Here is a 23,071-nt window from a genome sequence, read left to right on the forward strand (position 1 = left end):
AGCATTGCCAGACGTACGATAATTATCGCACACGTCGATAATTTCGAGGTAATTTTTGGAACATACGATATTTTCAATGGCGTACTATATAGTACGCATTTTTCGATAATTAAGCTTACACGTACGACGTACGATAATTTTAAAAATAGCTTAAAACCAGTTAGAACTGGGACTTATAAACAAAATTTTCAATCGATCAAACTTTAAGTGTTATTAAAAATTTAGTAGTTCCCAAAAATTAAAATTGATTACCATATTTCAAGCGTACGATAATTAATTTAAGAAATCGATGATGATAATTTGAGTTTCAGGAACTGGCAACGCTGTACGCGATTTTGGCCAATGCCTGACCCCTCGAGAAGAACTAGTTGAAATTCGGACCAAATTTTTAAAATAATATTCATCTAGGCTAATACCCAAGACACCAAAAAGGACATAATTACCAAAAGTGTGACAATCCCTGTACTTTCGTATGCTAAAGGTTTAATGAATGCTCGACTCGAGATCGACCACATAAAAGACTATTTATTGTCGCCTTTCTGGATCTTATTTAGTCTATTTTATTATATCGTAGGTAGATGGCGATAGCACCTCCACAGAACGACGAAATATCAAAAAATACACTAACTTTGACCAGTGCTACTTAGTTCCTCCGTTCCTCACTACGAGGCGTTATTTGTTGGTTTAAACTTCCTTCCCTCCCCAAGGCATACTTTCCCTTCTCCCCTCCCAACTTGTATTTCGCTCCTAACATTCATTAATAAATAGGTCCGATTGACACACTTTTGGTAATTATGTCACTTTTGGAAGGCACCAACATAGTCTCCAGTCAGCTAGCGACTTTAATTGCCTTTATTTCAGAATTACCTTTATATTATTGGTTTGTCCTCCCAAGGCTTTTGTACCATTGGGTCAATTCTTATTCAACCGAATCCCATTCGACCAACATTTTGTTTGCTCACAAGTGAAAGCATGAAACCTAACCTAACCTAACCTAACCTAACCAAATAAACAGATTTCAATTTTATATTGCTTTCTTTATTGACCTTTGTATTATATCGAATTTAAAGTTAATTGTTCATTCAACCAACTATAAACATTTCGAATAAATGGGTTTCAACCCAAAATTAGAATTCGCTCAATCGGGAAAGTATATTTTTTGATTCGTTCCTTTGGGAATTCGACCCAATAGGATTCTATCCAACGTTAATTAACCCTCCCAAGTGGTTCGTCAATGTAGACGTAAAAGTGAAACTTAAATGTATTTGTTTCAATTTGTCAGGCTTCTGTGGATGACCTTGAATCTCTTTACGAGTTTATTCACAACCTAAGGGTTGGTTTTCACTCTGAGCTAAAAGCCGAAACTGAGAGCGCAAGAACGCAAAAAATTGAATTAGGCCTAATAGAGATTTTTTTGCGTCACCGCGTTTCAGCCTTAAGTAATGAAAACCAGGCTTAATGAAAACAAGCCTTAAATCGATTTGTTGTCGCCCTGGGAAACTTTTAACCCGCTAAAAGAGCGAAGCGCACTTAACGTCCATCCGTTTCGAGCTATTTATCTTTGGAGTATCGTCAAGTCGAGTGTCGCTTGTTTAGCATTTCGTTGCGGACGAGCCCGGGCCCGCCTGCAGGATCTCGTCAGACAATGAAACTAGTCGACCGAAAACTGGCGGCGTTTTCGCCCCCAAAAAATGGCCCGAAATATTACACGCTTCGATAACGCCCGATATGATTAACGGGGCTCCTAAGCCACCCCCCCCCCCCATCAGAGCCAATTCGTACACCGCTCCTCACGTGCTATCGCGAGTAACATAATTCATAAGTAAGAGACCGAAGGATATCGGTTAAAAGACCACAGAATCATTTGTAAACTTTGACCCGAATTTCATTTAACCTTTAGTAACCAAGCGCTGACTCACTTCCGACACGTGACCTCCGAAAAATCGGCCTCCGTGGGTGCTGCCATCTAGGAGCGACCAACACAGCACCCCACACAAGGAGAACTCAACCCGTCAAAAGTCGTGCATTTTCTTGTGTACAGTGTTAATTGGTCAAAACTCGGAACAACTCTTTCCGCGTTGAGTTTGCAAGTTCTCTCCTCACTGGTTTAAGGGGTTTTTCCCCGAGCTCTTCGGTTTCCCCTTCCATAAAAACTTGTTGAGGTTAACGGTAATAGTTAGTGTAGGGAGCTGTTGGCTCGATCGTGTGGCATGCAGGGCTTGCCACAACCCTCCTATGCATTGTAACCCGGCCACCTGAATTAAAGGCTACAAAAGTCGCTTGATGACTTAGGTCTTAGGTGGTGCCTTGGGTATTAGCCTAGCTAGCTGATTATTTAGCACCTGCTGCCGTCATAAGGGGGAAATTCGGAAATGGCCTCCCCCCCGCCCGTATAACGTCCAATGAAATTCGTACACAACATTGCATTAGCGTGTTTAAAGGCTAGCTGCGTTTTCCTTGTGTGGTGTTGCTCCTAGCTGCCATAGTCCTATCACGGCCAACTTTGATGAACAGAACGTCATTAAAGTTGGCTGTGGTCTTATCTATAGTTGGTTACCATAGTAACAATGGAGCTATTTTTTCTGAGTTCCGGCAGGAAGTGGGCAACCGCTACATGACTGGGGTACTAGGTGTATTGCCCTTTTTTCGGGATAGCAGATACGACCAATCAAATCCTGCAAACCAGGGTGTTAAACTAATAAAAATCAAACGATATTGTGTCTATTTAATGATAGTCCGTCGCGGAGTGATTTGCGTTGTTGAAAGTTTCTGAACAAGAACTACGTCGCAGCGTACTTTCTTCATTGGCCAAAAAGCGTTTTATTCTCAAAAATTCGAAAATAACTACCTTCAGAAACAAACGAGTGTTTATAACAGTCAATTTTATGTTTCAATTTAATCATTCATCACTATTTTGAAAAAGTAAACGTTATTTTAAGCGTTTCAAATTACAATATGCCTTGGCTGATCCTTTGTATAGGCTGTCCGGGGTGATCGGTCCAAAAACTATTAACAATCCACGGGTCGCGGGGAATTGTCAGTCCTTAGCCAAGTTATTATATTATTATTTAGTCATTGGAGAAAGACTCGATCATTAATAAAATTTGCGTCAATAGAATAGATCGATAGATGTGAAAATTTCGTTCAACCTATTTTGTGAAGATGCACTTTCCCTACGTCATAATGTCGTCTGTTCCATCTTCCTAGGGCAATAACGCCCCGACGGCGAGAGTCGACTAAAAAAAATTCCCCGTTAGGCCTAAACGCTAGCTTTTACCATGGCAAAAACAATGATGTAGAATAAATAGAGATCCAAAAAAATCTGGAATTCGCGGGACACGTTTTATTTGAGTAGGAGAGTTCGAGGGGTAAGACACTCTGCGAACTCGGTGTACACTGCCGTACCTTTGACAGTGCTAAATGAAACTCGCGCACTCTTGAAAATATGTACCTTTAACAGTGCTAAATGCAGAACTCGGTGTACAGATTATCTGAGACTGTCTTACCCCTCGGGAGAGTTAGGCTCAAGTTTCAACTTTATCCAATCGTGTTCCCGCCATCTGTTTCTATAAGTAGACACTTTTGCAAAATACATTAAGGTTTAGTTTTCCAATAACATGATAGATGGCACCCACACGATTTGATTAAGTTCATTTACTAGGCCTAACTCTCCAACTCAACAAATACTGTCCCGCGAAATGGTAGGTCCTGGAAGGCGGATTTGGATCTCTATTTATTCTACCTCATTGGGCAAAAACGTCACGACGTAAAAATATTGCATTTGGCCTAACTGGAATATTTTGCGTCTACGCTCAGCACCGGGGCGTTTTTGCGCTAGTGAAGTAAACTTACTTTCGGAATCAAGCTATAGAAAGAGACATACTTATCCACCATACGTTACTTATGCTAATATAATGCAGGCGGCGTTGATTGATTCGCATTATTTGGATAAAAATGGGGCCCCTCTCCGTGAACTAATTGTTCCGTCGGCCGCGAATGCCTAATGAAATACGGAAAAAGATAAAATATGCAATTAGACTCGATTGCCTAATTTGCATAATTTTTGCTTTGCTTGAGCAAATTGAAGTGGGTAATTATGAAAATAATGGACTTAATGCTGGGTCGCTGTGAGGGGGGTCGACTAGCGCCCGTTAAAGTGTGGACTTTGTAGTAGCGAACCCTGGAAACGGGTTCGTTGGATATGCAGGAGCGGCCGTCCAAATTAATCGACCCATTAATGTCGCGACGAATTCTGGTGACCGCCTCCGCTACCGTAGCGTCCGCTCCCTCTACAAATGACGAAATTTGAGGTACCGGTAAGTCTCGAAATTAGCTTCCGTCGAATGATCATTTTACACGTACGTCCGCGGTTTCCAGCGAACATTGGCGTCATTAGGTGGCTGAGGAATTCTTGGGTACCGCGGTAATGGATAAATTGCCAATTTTCATTAATCTAGAAAAGTCATTTCGGGTTTATACCCGAACGAAGCGTAACTTTACATGACTCCTGCCAATATCTAGATATTCTAAATGTTAAAAATAGCACGGCTATTAACATTCTACTAAGTTCCGCACCAGCGCGATGTCCACGGAGAAGGCATAAGCAATATTACTGACGTTGGTAATAATAGAAAAGCGCAATCATTTAAATGAACCGCGTTTTAACGATTTGGCGAATGCATTGATAAGCAGTTATGCAATGAAAGTCCGCCGGTAAGTTTCTCAAAGGTCGAAGGTTCCAAATTGGTGGATTTTCCAGATTAAGCTTTCAAGCGAAAAGAAATGTAAAAATGCAGTTGATGAAACATTTCAAGTTGTTTCACCTGAGGTGTGTACTTTACCAAAGTTTGAAGTTTACCAAACTATTTTGCGCGAAATTAAAACTTATTAAAGCAACATTTTGGGCAAGCTTTGTTGTTGATCACAGTTTTCGACTTGTGTTCCATTAAACCTTGCTGAGGTTAACGGTAATAGTAAGTGTAGTGAGCTTTTGGTCACCCTCCTAGGCAATTTAACCCGACAACCGTTAATTGACTTCACGTCACTAGTGGATTTAGGCCTGTGTGGTTCCTCGAGTATTAGCTTAGCTGATAATAATTATTGTCATTAAACATAAAACGTTGTCGAGATGTTCCGTTAATATTAGAGGTGAACATTTTAAGCTGTACATTTCACCTCACGCAACTGTATGCTATTAATACTATTTTTTGAACTCACATCGAGCTCTGGCATCTAGGTCCAATAAACACCCACACAAGGAGAACGCGACACCTCAAAAGTCGAGGATTTTCTGCTTTTGTCCCATTGGGTCGATTCTCTTTCAACCGAATCGCATTGTTGGCTCACAAGCAGGGCCGTGCAGAGGTATCCTGGGGCCCGTGGACAAACTAACTCGTGGGCCCCTTCGATTTGCACCCCCCCCCCCTTGAGCCCTCAAAACCTCTCCCACGTTATATGGATTTGCATCCCCCCCTTGAGCTTCTTCGATGGGCCCTACAGCTATACAGCTACGGGCCACCCCCTGCCCCCCCTCCTCTACACGGCCCTGCTCACAAGTGAAAGCATGACACCTAACCTAACCTAACCTAAACTAACCTTACCTAACCTAACCTAAACTAACCTTACCTAACCTAACCTTACCTTACCAAACCTTACCAAACATAACGTAACCTAACCTAGCCTTAACAACCCTTACTTAACCTAACCAACCTAACCTAACCTTACCTTACCTTACCTAAACCAACCTAACCTAACCTCTAAAAAAGACCAGCGCTAAGCTCAACGGTCAGCGGTTTTTTACTGAACGGGTTTTTTGACTTCCGGTTTTTACGTCACGAACTCATCAGCTGTAAGAGCAGGTTTCTCCGTTGACCAACGGTCACGTGACGTCGTAGCACGGAGTAAGGCTAGCTGCAGACGCCGCACCAGACGATATTTCACAAAATTTACAACCAGTGTAAAAAGCGTTCAACAAGATCCTACGCCGCGTTAGCAACGGTCTCAACGAAAATAAATTTTCATATACTTCGTTGAGAGTTATTGAACGCAGCCTGAGACTTATCCAACATATATAAATACAAAAGAAATGATTGTTACATTGGCTACAGGATACTTTTTGTAGAAAATGTTGATGGCCCGGTAGCGGACGACGACTAATATCATCAGTTTATAATATACTACCTCCCTATAAGTTAGAATCGTACGTAGGCTGTGCGTTAACAGCAATTTCTCCCAAGAAGTCGAAGTCGCCATCTGATGGCGAAAAATGGAAACATGAGCTTGCGTTTAAATCCGGTTTCGTATCAACGACGGGATCGAAGCTCGTTAAGCCTAACGCGAGTTGTCGCGAAGAGATAAACATTAATCTACGAATATTTTACAACAATACCCGTTCATATTGAAATGAATAAAATATTCTTCCAAAATGGTGACACATTATACACTCTTTTTAGTAACGTTTACTGGGAGCCGCAATTATCGTACAGACAAGTAACGAGCAAGCCCTCTACCGCTGAAATTTCTAAACCGTAGACTGTAGGGGGTAATGGCGGTCTATAGTTGTTTCGAGTAAATTTCCCGCAAATCAAGGATTTCACCAGCCAACAAACCCATCCCCGACCATGTCAAATTTAAAACAAGCGTCGTTAGGGCTAGCACCGCTCAACGTGCCAACTTCGCGCGCTTCTGTTCGTCTCGTATCCATGGAGACAGTGGTTTCCGCTATCGACGGAAGTTGGAGAAGCTAAAATGATAGGGCAAAAAATCAACACAAGGAGTCACGTAAGCCGGTTCTGATTTTTAAGGGATAAATCGCTCTTAACGTTAGATCTATGGCGGATTCCAACTGATAGGGAGCTAATTATTATTATTATTATTATAAACTTATGGTTTGGTGAATATTTTCAGACAGTTTTCATACTAATCCTTCTTATGTTACTTATGGTCTTATATTATTAAATACATTGAGAAAAAACCCACCAAATGTAAAATAATGACTCATAAGTATGCCTCTGTGTAACATTTTCATAGTCAAAATTTCAATGACACATTGTTTCACACGGAGCATACAATAAGTGGACCCAAAAACGGAAAATTTATATACTCCTTGTGTTATTGAGAAGGTTACCATGGAAACGAAATCAAGTGATCGCGAGGCTAAACTATATATTTATACAGATAGAAATTCGTGTGGAATTCAGGGTGTTTTCAAAATCCTCTTCGCTATCTTCCGTTTTCCAACTGTAAAGTTGATGACGTGTTTTCGTCATATCCCGTGAACAAGTTATCATAAAAGAAAATGCTTTTATGGAATGAGTGATCATGTAACATACGCTACCACGGGTGTACATTCAGCAAACGATTGATTTCTGGTAAATAGTATTTCGTTGATTATTACCATAGGTCTATAATTATATAAAATAAGGGTGTCAGCTATTCGAAATGTCTGCTCATTTTAGAAATGGCTATTAGTAAATATTTAAAACGAGAAAAAATTTTTAAACGGCAGATTTATTTTAAAAATCATTAGACTTATATTAAGAATATTTTTGGGGTGCGTTGGGCTCGACCAATCATCGAACGTGATAGACGCCAAAATTCGTGAGCCTAATTTAAAGACTTTCAAATAGGCGTTAGCATAATTTATTTTTGTCTTGATCAACTTGTTAAAAAGTTCGACGCGCTGCTTAATATTTTACCGTAAAAGGCTCGCGCATTTTTTTTTAATTTAAAGGAGCTCACGCGGCTTCTGTTGGTCAAATTTGATCAAAGCAAATTTAGTTGAACTAATAATATGGCGAGCAACAACTTTCTATTTGGAACCAAATCCGTAGACCAAACGGTTCTCGAGATAGTTTTTGAGTGACCTTGAAGATATGGTTCAAGGTCATTCAATTTTACAGTAGTAAATGTCCCTCTGCACGAGGAATGTTCTATAGAAATTTGAGATTTGTTTTTCAGTTATTTATTATTATTTAACGCGTATTAAAATAAAATTGTAAAGAATGTATAATTACCATAACAATGGTAAGACACTGTTTTTGATGCCTTTGGCTGAAGAGAGCTGCAGACGCCAGGCCAAATAAGGCCAAGTAGAAGGCTGCTGAAGCGAGATTCCTGGGGTCTTGAAGGTCCTCCACCAGGGGCACCGTGCCCATCGTCCAGTCGCAGCACAGGTATGACGGAAACAGAAGCAACCAGAAGTTTAAGGCAAAAAGGAAGTTGTAGGTCAACGACCGAGTCTGGAAAGAGCTCACGCTCGCGGGGTTGTCAAACCTGCGTAGAGAAAACCACACCGACATTGATTAATGTTGGACCTTCATGAACTCGTAAAGCACTCGGAGATATTTAAACAAATTAATTAATTCAATTAAGAGAGGGACAACGGCAGCTCCTAGCTTCGCTGTTATGCCCAACCCATTTTAGGTTCCATCTTGATTTAAGATTCAGAGCGCCATCTCTCGAAGGGAATACGAAACCTTATTCATTACTATATTATTTAATTATTATAACTATATTATTTTAAAGGTTAGACGCTTTAGCGCCAGCTGCCGTCGGAATGGGAAAATTCTGCAATTGTCTACCCCCTTTCCGTAAAACGTTCAGCGTAAAGGCTCGCCCTATGAAATTTGTACACAACACTGCGTTAGCGTGTTTAAAGGCTAGCTGCGATCTCCTTCATTTATATTATTTTGTTCGCTATAAATAATGTAATTTTTCTCATTAATAATTAATATTATAAAAATACTCAATTTTTGATTTTAGCATACTATTTAAAAGATTTTATGTTATTTTGTTGCCTACAAATAATGTTATTTAACTTATTAATAATTAATATTATGAAAATACTAATTTTAGATTTAAAAATATTAATTACACTTCATTTATATTATTTTGTTGGCTATAAATAATGTAATTTTGCTCATTAAAAATTAAAAGTACTCTTTTTTTATTTTAGCATATTATTTATATTTTATTTGCTACAAATAATGTAATTTAACTTATTGATAATTAATGTTATGAAAAATACTCATTTAGATTTAACATTATCGTTATAATATTATGCAAAAGAATATTTAGAAGTAGCAAAAGAATAACCTAAAATAAATAAGCTAATGAATTCTACGCCACAAACCTAGCTATCAATAATAGACTGATTAAGTCAAAGGCTTAAAAATAATTTAATAATAATAATCCGCTAGGCTAATACCCAAGTCATCTAGAAAATTTTAATGGCTATAAACAAGTGGCCGGGTTACGATGCGTTGGAGGTTGGTTGCAACTTGCAAGCACTTCAAGCCACACTCTACACTAACTAATAATCAACTAGGCTAATACCCTTGGCACCACCTTAGGCCTATAGAAATAGAGTTATGGGCTTATTTAATTTCACTACTTGATATGATACAACTATTTTTGAGGTCATGTCACGTGAGAGTTAAATTTATCTGTATAGCATAACAAAATTAGTAACGTCGAAAGCTAGAAATGGGGGAAGAGACTGCATCCCCCGGCATCCGACATACATTTTCTCACGCCTCCGAAGTTCTGTGGTTTGATTAAAGACTACTTAATATTATCGTGCAACTTGAAATGAACGTGTCATGAATATAAGTGGAACTGACACGCCACCCTTGTCAAATATTTGCATAACTAACGCAATTAATAGCTCTAAACCTTTAGTATCTCAGAGAGGTTACTCGATTAGAGAAGTGGCCGGTCGTATCGGATCAATTGGCTAAATTTGAATTTGGCGTTTAAAGTCGACCACACAGACACAGTACGTAAAAATAGTACCGATTATGGATAGGCCAATCGTAATATTTATTTGTCAGTGGTGGAAAAGGTTTGTTGTACGTGCTTAATAACAATTAATGGACAAGTGTACGGCTGTTAATATAGGGTTCATGAGAGCTCTGTTACTAACGAAATTTGAGATGGGCTTACCACTTCACATTTTTTGGGGTGCTTAAAGAGTGATTACAGACTGATTAAGTGGTTTTTACAGGGTGATTACAGATGATTACGATGATTACAGATGATTACGATGATTACAGATGATTATGATGATTACAGACTGATTAAGCGGTAACTACAGGGTGATTACAGGTTTTTAACAAGGTTACTACGGGTTTTTCTACCGGGTGATTACCGATTTTACAGGATAATAACGAGGTAATTTCGGGGTATTTACAGGGGCAATTTCAAGGTGATTAAGGATTAATTAGGAATTTATTACAGGGTTAGTACGGGTTGATTACAACGTACGTTATTACAGGGTGATTACATGGATATTACGGGGTTATTACTGGTGTATTATGAAGTAATTACGGGGTAATTATGAAGTAATTACGGGGTAATTATGAAGTAATTATGGGGTGATTGCCGGGTTATTATGAAGTGATTACAGGGTTATTACTGGGTGATTACGGGTCTATTACTTAGTAATAATGGGGTTATTATGAAGTGATTACAGGGTTACTACGGGGTGATAGCAGGGTTATTAAGGGGTATTTACAGAGTAATTACGGGGTTAGTACGAAGTGATTACACATCGATTAACAAATTAATGCAGTTCAATACTGAGTGATTACCCGGAAGTAATATAAATGTGAAAGAAATGGTAGCTTACCTACTGAAAACTGGCATCTTCGAACCCATCATCCAGTATCTAAACGTGACTATGAGGACTACTCCGAATGTTAATATGCCTAACCTCACGACACTCGACAGCAGAAACAACTTCTTCTGTTTGTAGAGATATTCGTTCCATGGTTTCCAACTCTACACGCCAACAGGAAAGAAAGGTACCAAATGATTTAGGTTCACAAATTAGCAAGCTGCAGTTCAATAATGACGGATGTTCACAAATTACCTAACGCGAAAAATCGACTTTTAGACCATAGAATCCTCAAAATTATCAAATTACAATCAATATTAAGTATTTTAATTGTTACTTAGTATAAATAAATACATTCCTAAAAAACAAATATTAAATATTTATAAACCAATAATAAATAATAAAAAACAAATATTAAATATTTAAAAACAAATATTAAATATTTAAAAACCAATATTAAATATTTAAAAACAAATATTAAATATTTAAAAACAAATATTACATATATAAAAACCAATATTAAATATTTAAAAACAAATACTAAATATTTAAAAACAAATATTAAATATTTAAAAACAAATATTAAATATTTAAAAACAAATATTAAATATTTAAAAACCAATATTACATATTTAAAAACAAATATTAAATATTTAAAAACCAATATTACATATTTAAAAAAAAATTAAATATTAAATATTAGCTTCGGTATGGAATTATGATATCTGACGTAACACAATTCAGTGACCCATAACCCCTGTAACATTTAGTAACTATTTCCCTTAAGTGCATTAGGTAATTTGTGAACGTGCCCTAATAAGTGTCGTACCTTTAGACAAAGAATAAGCTCGTATATGGCACATAAGGGTAAAACCGTCAGGCACTGTTCCTTACAAAGCGTACCAATAATAGCTAATATAACTGGAACCCAGTTCTCGAAACATCCTGCCAAAACAAAAAGACTTCGCTGTTAGAACATCGTTAAAGGTTGACTAAATAATTGTTCTGTTTACTCTTGACTTTACTCTGGTAGTTGGCTGCTCACATAGTGAGTGTGTCATGCAGTCAGCTAGCTTCCAGGAGAGACACAGAGAAAACAGCACAGCTATGTAGTCGACCTTTATAAGCAGATTTCCAAAGGACAGGTCACTATCAATTACTAAGACACCTTAGAATGATTAAATCCGATTAAATCACGACTAAAATTTTTATATTATTATTAAATGTATTGAAGCATGATAATTTGGGTTTAATTATGAACGATTAAATCTAAATTTGAACGAATAAATCTAGATTTGAACGATTAAATCTAGATTTGAATGATTAAATCTAAATTTGAACGATTAAATCTAGATTTGAATGATTAAATCTAAATTTGAACGAATAAATCTAGATTTGAACGATTAAATCTAGATTTGAATGATTAAATCTAAATTTGAACGAATAAATCTAGATTTGAACGATTAAATCTAGATTTGAACGATTAGATCTAGATTTGAATGATTAAATCTAAATTTGAACGAATAAATCTAGATTTGAACGATTAAATCTAGATTTGAATGATTAAATCTAAATTTGAACGAATAAATCTAGATTTGAATGATTAAATCTAAATTTGAACGAATAAATCTAGATTTGAACGATTAAATCTAGATTTTAATCATAAAATTATTGAATAATTTAATCATAATATTTTTAATAACATAATGATGAAAAATTATTGAATCCTTTAATAGTGATAATTTTTTTATACAATTTAATCATGTTCATTAGGACACCGTTAAGCATAGTGACCTGTCCTTGGCAGATTCATCATTGACCATCGTATACGCACCGGGTTCTTTGATTTTAGTTGTTCTCTGTATGTAAAATATTAAGGCACTCAAGTAGCAAACTGCTGAAAGTAGCTCCGCTCTTCCCACCACCCCTGTCACCTGCAACCAACACATTCTTCATCACACATGCATTAGCAATTTCTGTCATTTCTTGTTATAAAATTGACTGGGGACTTCAAAAATTGATAGAGACCTTGGCCAAATAATATCAGATCTTGAGCAAATAGTTTAGACTGTAAGTTATATCACAAACATATTTATTTCCACATTAGGGATAATCATGGGCAGGAATCCATACCTCTACTTGGAATACTTATCTGGCGTATCACGTATGGTTGTATCACTCTGACGGCTTTGGCCCCGCCTACAAGAAAAAAAATCCCTGTGCGCGCACTCCCCTCTCACGTCGTTGTTTGTTAAGTTAACATAGTGACGTCAAAAAAACCGTCAGCCACATCGAGACGAAAATCTGCCGCGATAAGAATTCCAAGTAGACGTATGGATTCCTGATTTCCGCCATTTCTTGTTATAAAACTGACTGGGGACTTCAAAAATTGATAGAGACCTTGGCCAAATAATATCAGATCTTGAGCAAATTGTTTAGACTGTAGGTTATATTGCAAATTTATTTATTTTCACATTAGGGATAATCATGGATCAAATAATGATAAATCCAGGACATGACTCGATGTGAAAAACTCGACCAATAGCGCTAACACCCGACCACTATTGCCCCCTATTAGGAAAAACAGTTTTCAAAAATAATACACGTAGTCGTCGTAGTAAATATCCTGGAATATTTATCCACATCTATCATATTGAGTGTGGTTATTTAAATAAGTACTTAGTTTTATACATACTAAGTTTATAATAAGTATAATATATATAATTATATAATATTAAACATAAACTTTCCTAGAATCGTTGAAATTAATCTAAAAATGGGGGCCAAACATGGCAGGATTTTCGAATTACAACCGCCACTTATATCCGAATTCCGAGCTAGTCAACACTAGATGGCGTTCGGGAAACCGGAAATTTCCGCTTGATTTGGCTCCCAATTTTTTTATTTACCCCTTTTTGCCCCCTACTAAAATGGCCGCCTGTATCTTTTAGTGGATGACCGATTTCTTACGCGTTAAAGCAACTGTCGGCTCTATCATTGCCACCTGTATTATTAAAAGGCCCCTGTTATTAGAGATGCCCATGGATCTATCCGAATCTTCGAAAAATATGACTTTCGCGGAGAGCGTGGAGCCATCTACTAATGGGAACGGAAGCTGAAATTCAAAATACCGAAACAATAACGTCGTCAGAGAGCCATTATAGAGTATCATATTTAGACCACTTTTACTCTACTTAGTGAACTTTAACCTTAATTATATATCCCAAATAAAGTATATTGTAAACAATTACTATAATTGAAGTTATTGACCAATTTACAAATGAGCCAATCCACGCGAAGCATACATTTATGTCCCGCCTTTTGGGTCAAAATGTAGCTTCAGCATCTTGTTTTGATTTCGACGCTAACGACATCTGTTGAAAAAAGAGCTACTTCACCTAGAGCCGACACTTGCTTTAAATTACAAGTCACGTCCGGGATTTATCATTATTTAACCATTGGGATAATTACTATGTTGAGACGACCTACAGCATCATGATCGAATTTTCATTCGGCACGAGAGGAGAGGGAAGGAAAAACGTCACCAGCGTGTACTTCAATCGTATCGGATGACGTCAGTTGTATGGAACCAATGAAGCGCCGGACTGTTTTCTTTTACTTATGGGGGAAAGGGCTTATTGTTCGAGCATGGGATAGATTGGAAGCAACGGTGAAAATCGTCTCAACATAGTTATTCGGACCACAGACCACTTACCCCAAGAGGGACATCACTGCTAGTAATAATTCTTTATATCTAGAATATGATGCCATCTCACGGCAAGTTGAGGCAGTTTTACAGGTACAAAACAAGCACGTGCGACAATTACAAAATATATTGTTAGAAGCTGGCTCGTGCACGACTTTTTATTTTTATTTCGTGAAATAAAGAATTTTCTCGCGCATATTTTTTGTTTGCTGTAGAAAAAAGCCGCGTCCATTTTTAGACAGATTTTTTTCGAGGTTGATGCGAGTCCTTCTCGGGGTAGGTGGTCTGTGTTCTGACTAAATATAAATAAAAACGTTATTGTCTATTCTGTATTCTGTTTTCATCTTGTCTGCTTATATACTCAAAATCCATGTTACCCAAAACTATTAAAGTGCTCAGTATTTTAAGTAAATGGCGACTGTAGTTTAGTTCATGGATGCTACGATTGATGTCGTTTGCGCAGTCAACACCTAGCGTATTAAATCCGATTGAGTAGAGATTTAAAAATCTTACGAACAGGGATTATATAAAAGGATGTAACTAGGCACGCGGTGTCGCTTTTAAGTCCGATTCCAGTTCTAATCTCTCGCATTTACCACGTTTACAGTCTTACGACCTAGGCTTAGCTTCAAAATTTTATCTTCATATAAAAATCTTTTCGATTGAATAAAAATATATTTATAGAAGTTTGTTTTAAAACAAGGAACACCTCTGCGCATATTTCCATACTATAGTGACTGAGAAAAACATACCATCTCGGGCAGGAATCAAACCTGAAACCTTTGGATTACCGTTTCAAAGCCATTACTATTGGACTACCGATGCCAGGATTACACACGCTTCGGACAATCAATTTATTGAGTTCGATTGTTTGACGGGTTACATTTTATTGGAACCAAATTAAGTTAAATTGGCCTATTACATATTTTGTAGTTCAATTTTGTGTGCTACAATATATTTCACCAGTAGTGTAAGTCTTTATCTCAATTTAGTACTCAAGTTGCTCGCTTGAAACTATGTACCTACGCAGGTTGCCGCTGATTTTTCAATATGGCGAGTGTCTGAAACTGTTACATCGGGAAAATTAATTATTAATTAGTACATATTCCTGAGCAACGTAATTTTTAACATTTTACATGGTCAAGAAATGTATTAATAATAATATACATAATAATAATCAGCTAGGCTAATACCCTTAGAAGGCACCACCTTAGGCCCAAGTCATCTAGCGACTTTTAATGCCTTAAACAGGTGGCCGGGTTACAATGCGTAGGAGGATGGCGGCAAGCCCTACACGCCACGCGAGCCAACAGCTCCCTACACTCACTATTACCGTTAACCTTAACAAGTTTTTATGGAAGGGGAAACCGAAGATCTCGGGGGAAAACCCCTTAAACCAGTGGGGGGAGAGCTTGCAAACTCAACGCGGAAGGAGTGGATCCGAGTTTGCACCCAGGGCCACAAGGTGGAATCGAACGCGTGGGTTTACTGTAACAAAATAATTGGAATATCCCCTACCGATGGAATCCGCATCGAGCCTGCGAAGTAACATGTTTCATGTGTACTTATCTCGTACGAGGTATATTATACACTTTTGATTTAACCTTACTTTATTCTAATATTACTGCAGAGCGATTACTAGCGGACTGAATTTCTAGCGGAGGCTTTTGATAGTGTTCTTCTACATTTATTTGAAGTAGAGTCATCTCTATGCAAACCGAAATGACATACCGTCGCCGTTAAAACAAAAGCACGTTAAAACAAAACCACGTAACTTGAGATACGTGGTTTTGTCAAAATTGACATAACAGCTAGGCTAGGCTAATACCCAAGGCACCACCTTAGGCCTAAGTCATCATGCGACTTTTGAAGCCCTTAATTCAGGTGGCCGGGTTACAATGCGTAGGAGGGTGGTGGCAAGCCCTGCATGCCACGAGATCGAGCCAACAGCTCCCTACACTAACTATTACCGTTAGATTCTACACCCCCATTTACGTATATAACATTAAAAACATTAATAGCTTGCAATTGAATTTCTTTTTCTAAATCGAGAAAACATTTAAACGTATCTTTGATATTCACAACGCATTTCGCGCAAAAGCACGTATCTTGCTTATTTTCAGCTCCAAGAGGCAAAACCACGTTTCTCTAAAAATTCCCCTTTAGCAAAATATTTTTAAATTAAAATCCTCATAAATTCCATATTGAAACGAAATTATTTAACTATAAAATTAACTCGCTTGTAAAAACCTAACACGCGATTTCACAAGTCCCTGCAAAATTAAAAATCCATTTTTCTCAAAAAGGCCAACGAAAAGATACGTCGTTTTGTTTTAACGCCGACGATACGTGACTTTTGCTGTAAGGAGATACTAGTGAAATATCCGAAATATTCGCGAAAATATGAACTTGGAATAAAGCACGTTCACCTTCAAATATTTAAAACAATATTTATGAAAATGGCCGAATAAAAATGAGAAACGGTTATGTGGATTTGGCTTTCAGGCGACTAAAAATAAAATAAATGTTCGAGTCCGTTATCGGAGATTCTGAGTATGGAACTAGGGAACTTACAGATTCCGTGTGAATCGGATGAACAGCGAAGAGAAGAGACGCTATTAGGCTCGCTCGTCTCGGCAGAAGAAGTAAACAGAGCCTGTGATTGGTAAATAGAAAAATTCTGTCAGTGTTGATCTTTCCCCATTCGCTAATAAGAATTTCTCAAGTTTTGCCAATAACGTTGATTAGAATTTTATGCGGGAATATTTGAGTTCAGCGTAAAAGATTAAAAATAAACTTTGCCAAAACTTAAACTGTAAGACTGTAGTAATGTACACAATTCTAAGGACAACAGAAAATATGAAGCCCTCAATTACCGCTTGAGGGAGCTTGAGATTGTGGATACTTTAAGCTTCTTCTGGAACAATAGGAGTACTCCTTTTATGTTAAATTGAATTAGTCGCTTGTTCTGTTGGAGATAATTACTATACACCGTGAATTATTCGACAAGGTCAGATATTGGGGCTACATTTTTAACACCTCCTCAAAAGCAGGAGTTAAGACAGCTAACTGATAAACTCACCAGCTTATCCAAAATCTCTCTACTATTATCGAGGGGCAGGTCACTTCCATTTTGGGTGCGTCTTAATCATAGTAAAATGATTAAATCAGGGTAATCAAGATTAAAAATCTAATCACGATTTAAACGAGATTTAATCATTCTAATCATCATCTGAACTTTTTAATTAGATTTAAGCATTTTAATCACGCTTTAATCAATATAATCGGTCGAATCGAGAATTTATCATTAAAATCAAAACAAAAGTACGATTTATTCATACTAATCACGATATAATTTTTTTAATCAGGATTTAATCATTTTAAACAGATTTAAACATTCTAATCATGATTAAACGTGATTTAATCAACTTAATCGTGATTAAATTGAATTTAATCAAAATAATCACGATTAAATCGGATTTAATCTTTTGAGGGGTGCGTCGTTAATCAAGGAAGTGACCTGCCCCTCGACTATTATATGGCCAAGGCAACCATTTTGAAGAAAAAAAATTACTCCGACTCGAACTATTTTCCACCACAGAATAGGAGTAAGATGACGTCATAGGGTTACGCTTCTTACCCTACTCCAGAAACCCAGAACAAGCTAGAAGTATCCACCTATTCATAGCGTGCTCGTAGTTGTGGCTTGTTTTCGTCGGCCATGACATTAAGACGCCTATGGCGGTTACGTGATTATTTCGCAGGATCGTGTGGCATTTTGCATCGTTATCTGTGACGTCCAATTAATATCATGGCGGCTGCTTTAAGGCGGGGCTTAGATACGACGTATGCCTACGACGCTACGAGCAGCCAACTGATTGTCTTCACACAACCCTTACCGGCAGAATAGGATACAACGTAATCTCTGTTAATATAATTCCTTACATAAGTGTATTAAGTTTTCAATAATCGTGCATATATTAATACCAGTGTATAAACCTGCAAATTATCGTATACGGTTCACATAATCTAATATATATTTCCGATTGCGATTAGTGGTTTTAGGCAATCGAGTCGGTTATCGAGTATCAAATTTTTTTAACCGATTGTTCGAGTCGAGTATTAATGAAGACGGGTTGAGTAATCGAGTACTTCATTAAGGGAAACTTTCTCTTATTCGAGTCGAGTAGCTAAAAACAATACCCTAGTAATATTTTTAACGAGTCGGGTTATCGAGTTCTTGATTAGGAGCTGGTTTTATTCAAGTTATGAAATTAAATTTAAAAAGAGTATAAAGTAACTTTAAACGCTGAAAATATTTTTTTAATTTTAATTAACCACAATTTCCACATCAGGTACCGTTTATTGCCTCCCAAAAAGTTGTAAAAACCCCTCTTTGAACTTTGAAGCAACGAGGATATTAAAAAAAATACTCTACGAGTTTAGAGAGCAGCTTAATCGAGTAATCGGGTACCCGACTATATAATTTTTTGGTACTCGGCAACAGACGAGTATTCTCCAATCACTTATTCGAGGTCGAGTTCGAGTAATCGACCTTAGAAAAGGCAGAGTATTCGTTGATGTTCGAGTACTCGCACAGCCCTAGTTCACACTCTGTCCTCGGACCCCTGTGCTTTTCAATTATTTTAAAGTTTATCGAGAATAGGGAGTACGAAATAAGTGAAATTGGTAACCATAGAGATCGGACTCTTTTTAGATTATTTTTTCTCGTGTGAATTTTCTTTTTATCGTTCAGAAACGAACACAGCAAACAATGTAACGTTCATTTTAGATAATTCATCGTCATTTTTTCGAGGTAGGAAGTTCCATATTTTTACTGGATCACCTAATTGGACATTTCTGCCAGCAGGTTTTAATAGAAGCTAGGGATATTGATGGTAGTTGAAGCACGGGTTAGCAGCAGTGTTACCTAATGTCACTTTTATGCACAAAGTGGCAAATAGTGACTAATAATCAGTAAATGTACTCAAATGATGTAAATAATATCTTTTAGATTTGTAGCATCACTTACATGTGAGATAATGTGTCAGTTTTTCACAAAAGAACCATAAAAACACCTTAAGGATACATAGGATATATATATATATATCGTTGAAAAATAGCCAAAAGAAAAACTAGATTGGCTATAATTGAGTGTCTAGCCCAAAACCTGGCAACTAATCCAGTATATTTGTCTAAAATAGCATAATTATATTTTTTCTTTGGTATGTTTTTAATTTTTATTAAAACTTATTATTTTCCACTATTTGACATATTCGCCAGTAAAAGTATTATTCGCCATGTCGGTATTTACCACTTTTTGCCACATTAATAATAATAATAATAATAATAATAATAATAATAATAATAATAATAATAATAATAATAATAATAATAATAATAATAATAATAATGTTTCTTTAATTAACTCTTTTGAAAAGTACATAAGAGGGGCAGGGCTAAGTCTTTGCAGACTTTTAAGCCCGGTTAATAAATTTATAAAAACATATCTAGTAAAAAACACAGCTAATTTTAGAAAACATCAAAGAGCAAGAGACTTAGTTCATTTATCGGCTGCTAAATAAATAAATAAATAAATAAATAAATAAATAAATAAATAAATAAATAAATAAAAAATAATGACAATAGAGGAAAAAAAAATTAGAAAAACCTTACACAAAGTTCGTTACAAATTCTCGTGAAATTTTTTGAAGGCTGATTGAGTTTTGATATGGTCAGATTGTAGGGAATTGAATAAATTTTCTCCCTTATGAAACACTGAGTTAAGCCTGCGGTTCAGTTTAGATTTAGTTATTTTTAGTTTATTGGTCTGCCTTAGCTCATATATATACAAATTTGGTTCAATGGTGTCGCTAGAGGTAAGTTGACCATGGACTACCTTGAAAGGTTAAGGTCCTCTAAAAATCCTACTAAGGGACACAAAAACTTAAAATAATTTAAACGGTTTACTGTTTAACATTAAAATTCCTTAAATTTCTATTGAAATTTATTACAACGAGCATTGAAATTGAAATAATGAAAATTGGAATGTAGTATTGTCCAGACCAAATGATCGTCGTCGTGTGTCCTAATACACACAATAATATTATGCGGCGAAATTAAAGGTGCACAAAAATGGTTTTGGGCGTCGTGGCGAATGCATATGAATTCACCTCTAGAGTGCCACCATGGGTCGTTTCTAATTGAATATTTTGCGGGGGTTCCAATCTATGGCACATGAGGTCAAGTGGTCCCACTGTTAGAAGTTAAATTTTTGCATTTTTTTAATACCCAAAGCTATATCTTTATACTGATATGTTTGGTTCCTGGTATATTCATTGTGCAAAATTGATTATTTTTTTACTTCAAATCAAATATTTGGTTCCGGGTGTATTCATTGTATAAAATTGATTATTTTTTGACTTCAAATCAAATATTTGGTTCCGGGTGTATTCATTGTGTAAAATTGATAATTTTTTTACTTCAAATGAAATATTTGGTTCCGGGTGTATTCATTGTATAAAATTGATTATTTTTTGACTTCAAATCAAATATTATACGTCTAATGTGCAATTTTAAAAGTTTTGGGTATTGGAAAATTACAAAAAATATATTTTGAAGAGTTAATATATTGGACCACTTGACCTTTGGAGCCTAGTATGGGACTTCCCGCAAAATCTTAAATAATCTAGGATGAAAGATAAATAAAAATGGCAGATTTATTAATATGAATATTAACTAATATTCATTAATTAATAATAATATATATTACTTAATAGTGAAGGCAAGTACTTCATAAAAACTGAAATAAGGTTTCTACCTGACCAAAACATCCTGTTTCCCAATGAAGGTATTTGTTGTAGCTAAATCAGCCAAAGATGGCGCCACGTATATTAGTAATTTTCCCAGCGTTTTCATTAAATCGAAGTGGCGACATCGTTCGTGGAGATATGATAACAACAAGCTTGATATCTAATTTGTCGGAACACAGATGGTGCGCGTAATGACCGTGGCTGAGCTATTTTTGAACTCGGATATTCGTAAGTAATAGACGGAAAGACCATTTGTCCTTTTCGGATAAACATCCCTTCGACGTCTTTAATGCTTTTAAAATATTTATTCCTCCTAACGATTCTCCTTTTCCTTCCACGAGAACAATTTCCTTAAGTTCCCGGAGACACCGTCACGAGGCAGCGCACGCTAAATACCAGCCATCGATTAGGCCTGCCCTAAATGTTCCGTCTGACGATGTACGCGCGACTTCTTTGAAATATAGCCTTCTCATAATTTGCAGCCGGGAAATCTAAAAGATACGCCGTGCAGACGGAAATTGACAAGGATCATTATGACGGCGATTTATTTTTACCTGTATAGTATACACCTGTATATAACTTTACGCTTCTTTGTGTCCGAAAAGGATCAGTATTTATACGTGCGTAGAATGATAGCGGTGACGATTTTTGGAGATTTTCCAGCAGTCCACCTTATCGTGTAATCTCATTGGTCCTAAATAATCAGCTAGGCTAATACCCTTGGCACTTTTAAAGCCATTAAAACTTAAACTAGGCCATGGTGCCCTAGTGGCGTCTAAGCCAGTGCCTGATTAGGGACTAGGCCTACAGTAACTAGGCACCGGCCTATGGGCCCCCACCAACAGAAGGCCGCACCACTAAAGAAATCAATGGATGTATCACTGATTGGGCTTAAGAGAAAAACATATCATTATCGTGCAGGGTTCGTACAAAATCTGTCTAGGGCCCCACCTTCAGTAAATCAGCTACTGATCTTAGCATAGTCAAAAAAACGTCCTGTATTATTATTCTATAATAGGCGAATTAAAGCCCAAGGATCATCTTAACCATGAAGTAATTCTGCCTAACGTATAAACAAATAAATACTTGCCAGTACCAAAGGAATACAACTATTGGATAAACGTTTTATTGGATATACTTAAGTAGGGGACATTGAGAAACTTTTAACTCACCATTCATTAACTGAACAAAGAGATTGCGTGTTTATGCACGAGACCACCCTACCAACCGAAAGTTTTCTCGAAATCCAAATGCTTGTTTTACAGAAAAATTCATAAAGTCATTTTCAGATACAGTGTAGGTGATTTTAGGAATTCAAAAGGTTATGCAAATATTTGAAGGACTTGTAGGAGTGAGTTGAGAAGTATGCCTGTTTTCCCCCATTTTCCTACGATGAGTGAAAAGAGCGCCAGAGAGCTTCAATGTGTGGCCTACTAGCCCCTGGAAGTAGGCTGCATCAAGCAGCGGGGAAATGCGAACATTAAGGTTTGGGTTCGTGTGATAGGTAAAAAAAACAAATCGAGGTAACCAGCGTAAAAAAGTAAACTTAAACAGTAATTAAAGTCCCTGCTGCTTGGTTTTGCGCTTGTTGCAGCCTACTTGCAGGGGCTAGTAGGAAAATGAAAAAAAAAACAGGCATACTTCTCAACTCACCCCCTACAAATTCTTCAAATTTTTGCATAACCTTTTGAAACACCCTGTATATGGATTCGATTGCCGTTGAGACACGAGGCTTATTTCATTTCGAAGACAAAGAGGAGGAGATTTCAATAAAACTTTATTATTTTCTATTAAAGTCACACTAAGTGTGACAATTTGTGGCAAGACGACGGACGACATTTTGTGACTATAGACTATCCATTTCATAGACGGGAAGGCTCTAAGGAGGTATATGCGACATTAATCCTAACGAGCCAACTTGTTTTCGAGGCATGA

At 36.8% G+C, this 23,071-nt stretch overlaps 1 protein-coding gene across 1 annotated transcript in view; it reads right to left on the minus strand.

Annotated features, from left to right (window-relative positions):
• LOC149963463 (protein O-mannosyl-transferase Tmtc3-like) overlaps nt 1-23,071 on the minus strand; it is a 146,670-nt gene that overhangs the window by 32,188 nt on the left and 91,411 nt on the right. Inside the window, exons 4-8 of the mRNA XM_090180503.1 lie at nt 16,899-16,980; nt 12,453-12,552; nt 11,448-11,563; nt 10,631-10,782; nt 8,016-8,274 (exon numbers count right to left, since the gene is read on the minus strand). Coding sequence (XP_090036629.1) covers nt 8,016-8,274; nt 10,631-10,782; nt 11,448-11,563; nt 12,453-12,552; nt 16,899-16,980 — 709 coding nt within the window. The remainder of the gene's footprint in view (nt 1-8,015; nt 8,275-10,630; nt 10,783-11,447; nt 11,564-12,452; nt 12,553-16,898; nt 16,981-23,071) is intronic.

Source organism: Leiobunum rupestre, chromosome 1 (assembly GCF_980474605.1).
Source record: "Leiobunum rupestre chromosome 1, qqLeiRupe1.1.hap1, whole genome shotgun sequence".
NCBI classification, from domain to species: domain Eukaryota; kingdom Metazoa; phylum Arthropoda; class Arachnida; order Opiliones; family Sclerosomatidae; genus Leiobunum; species Leiobunum rupestre.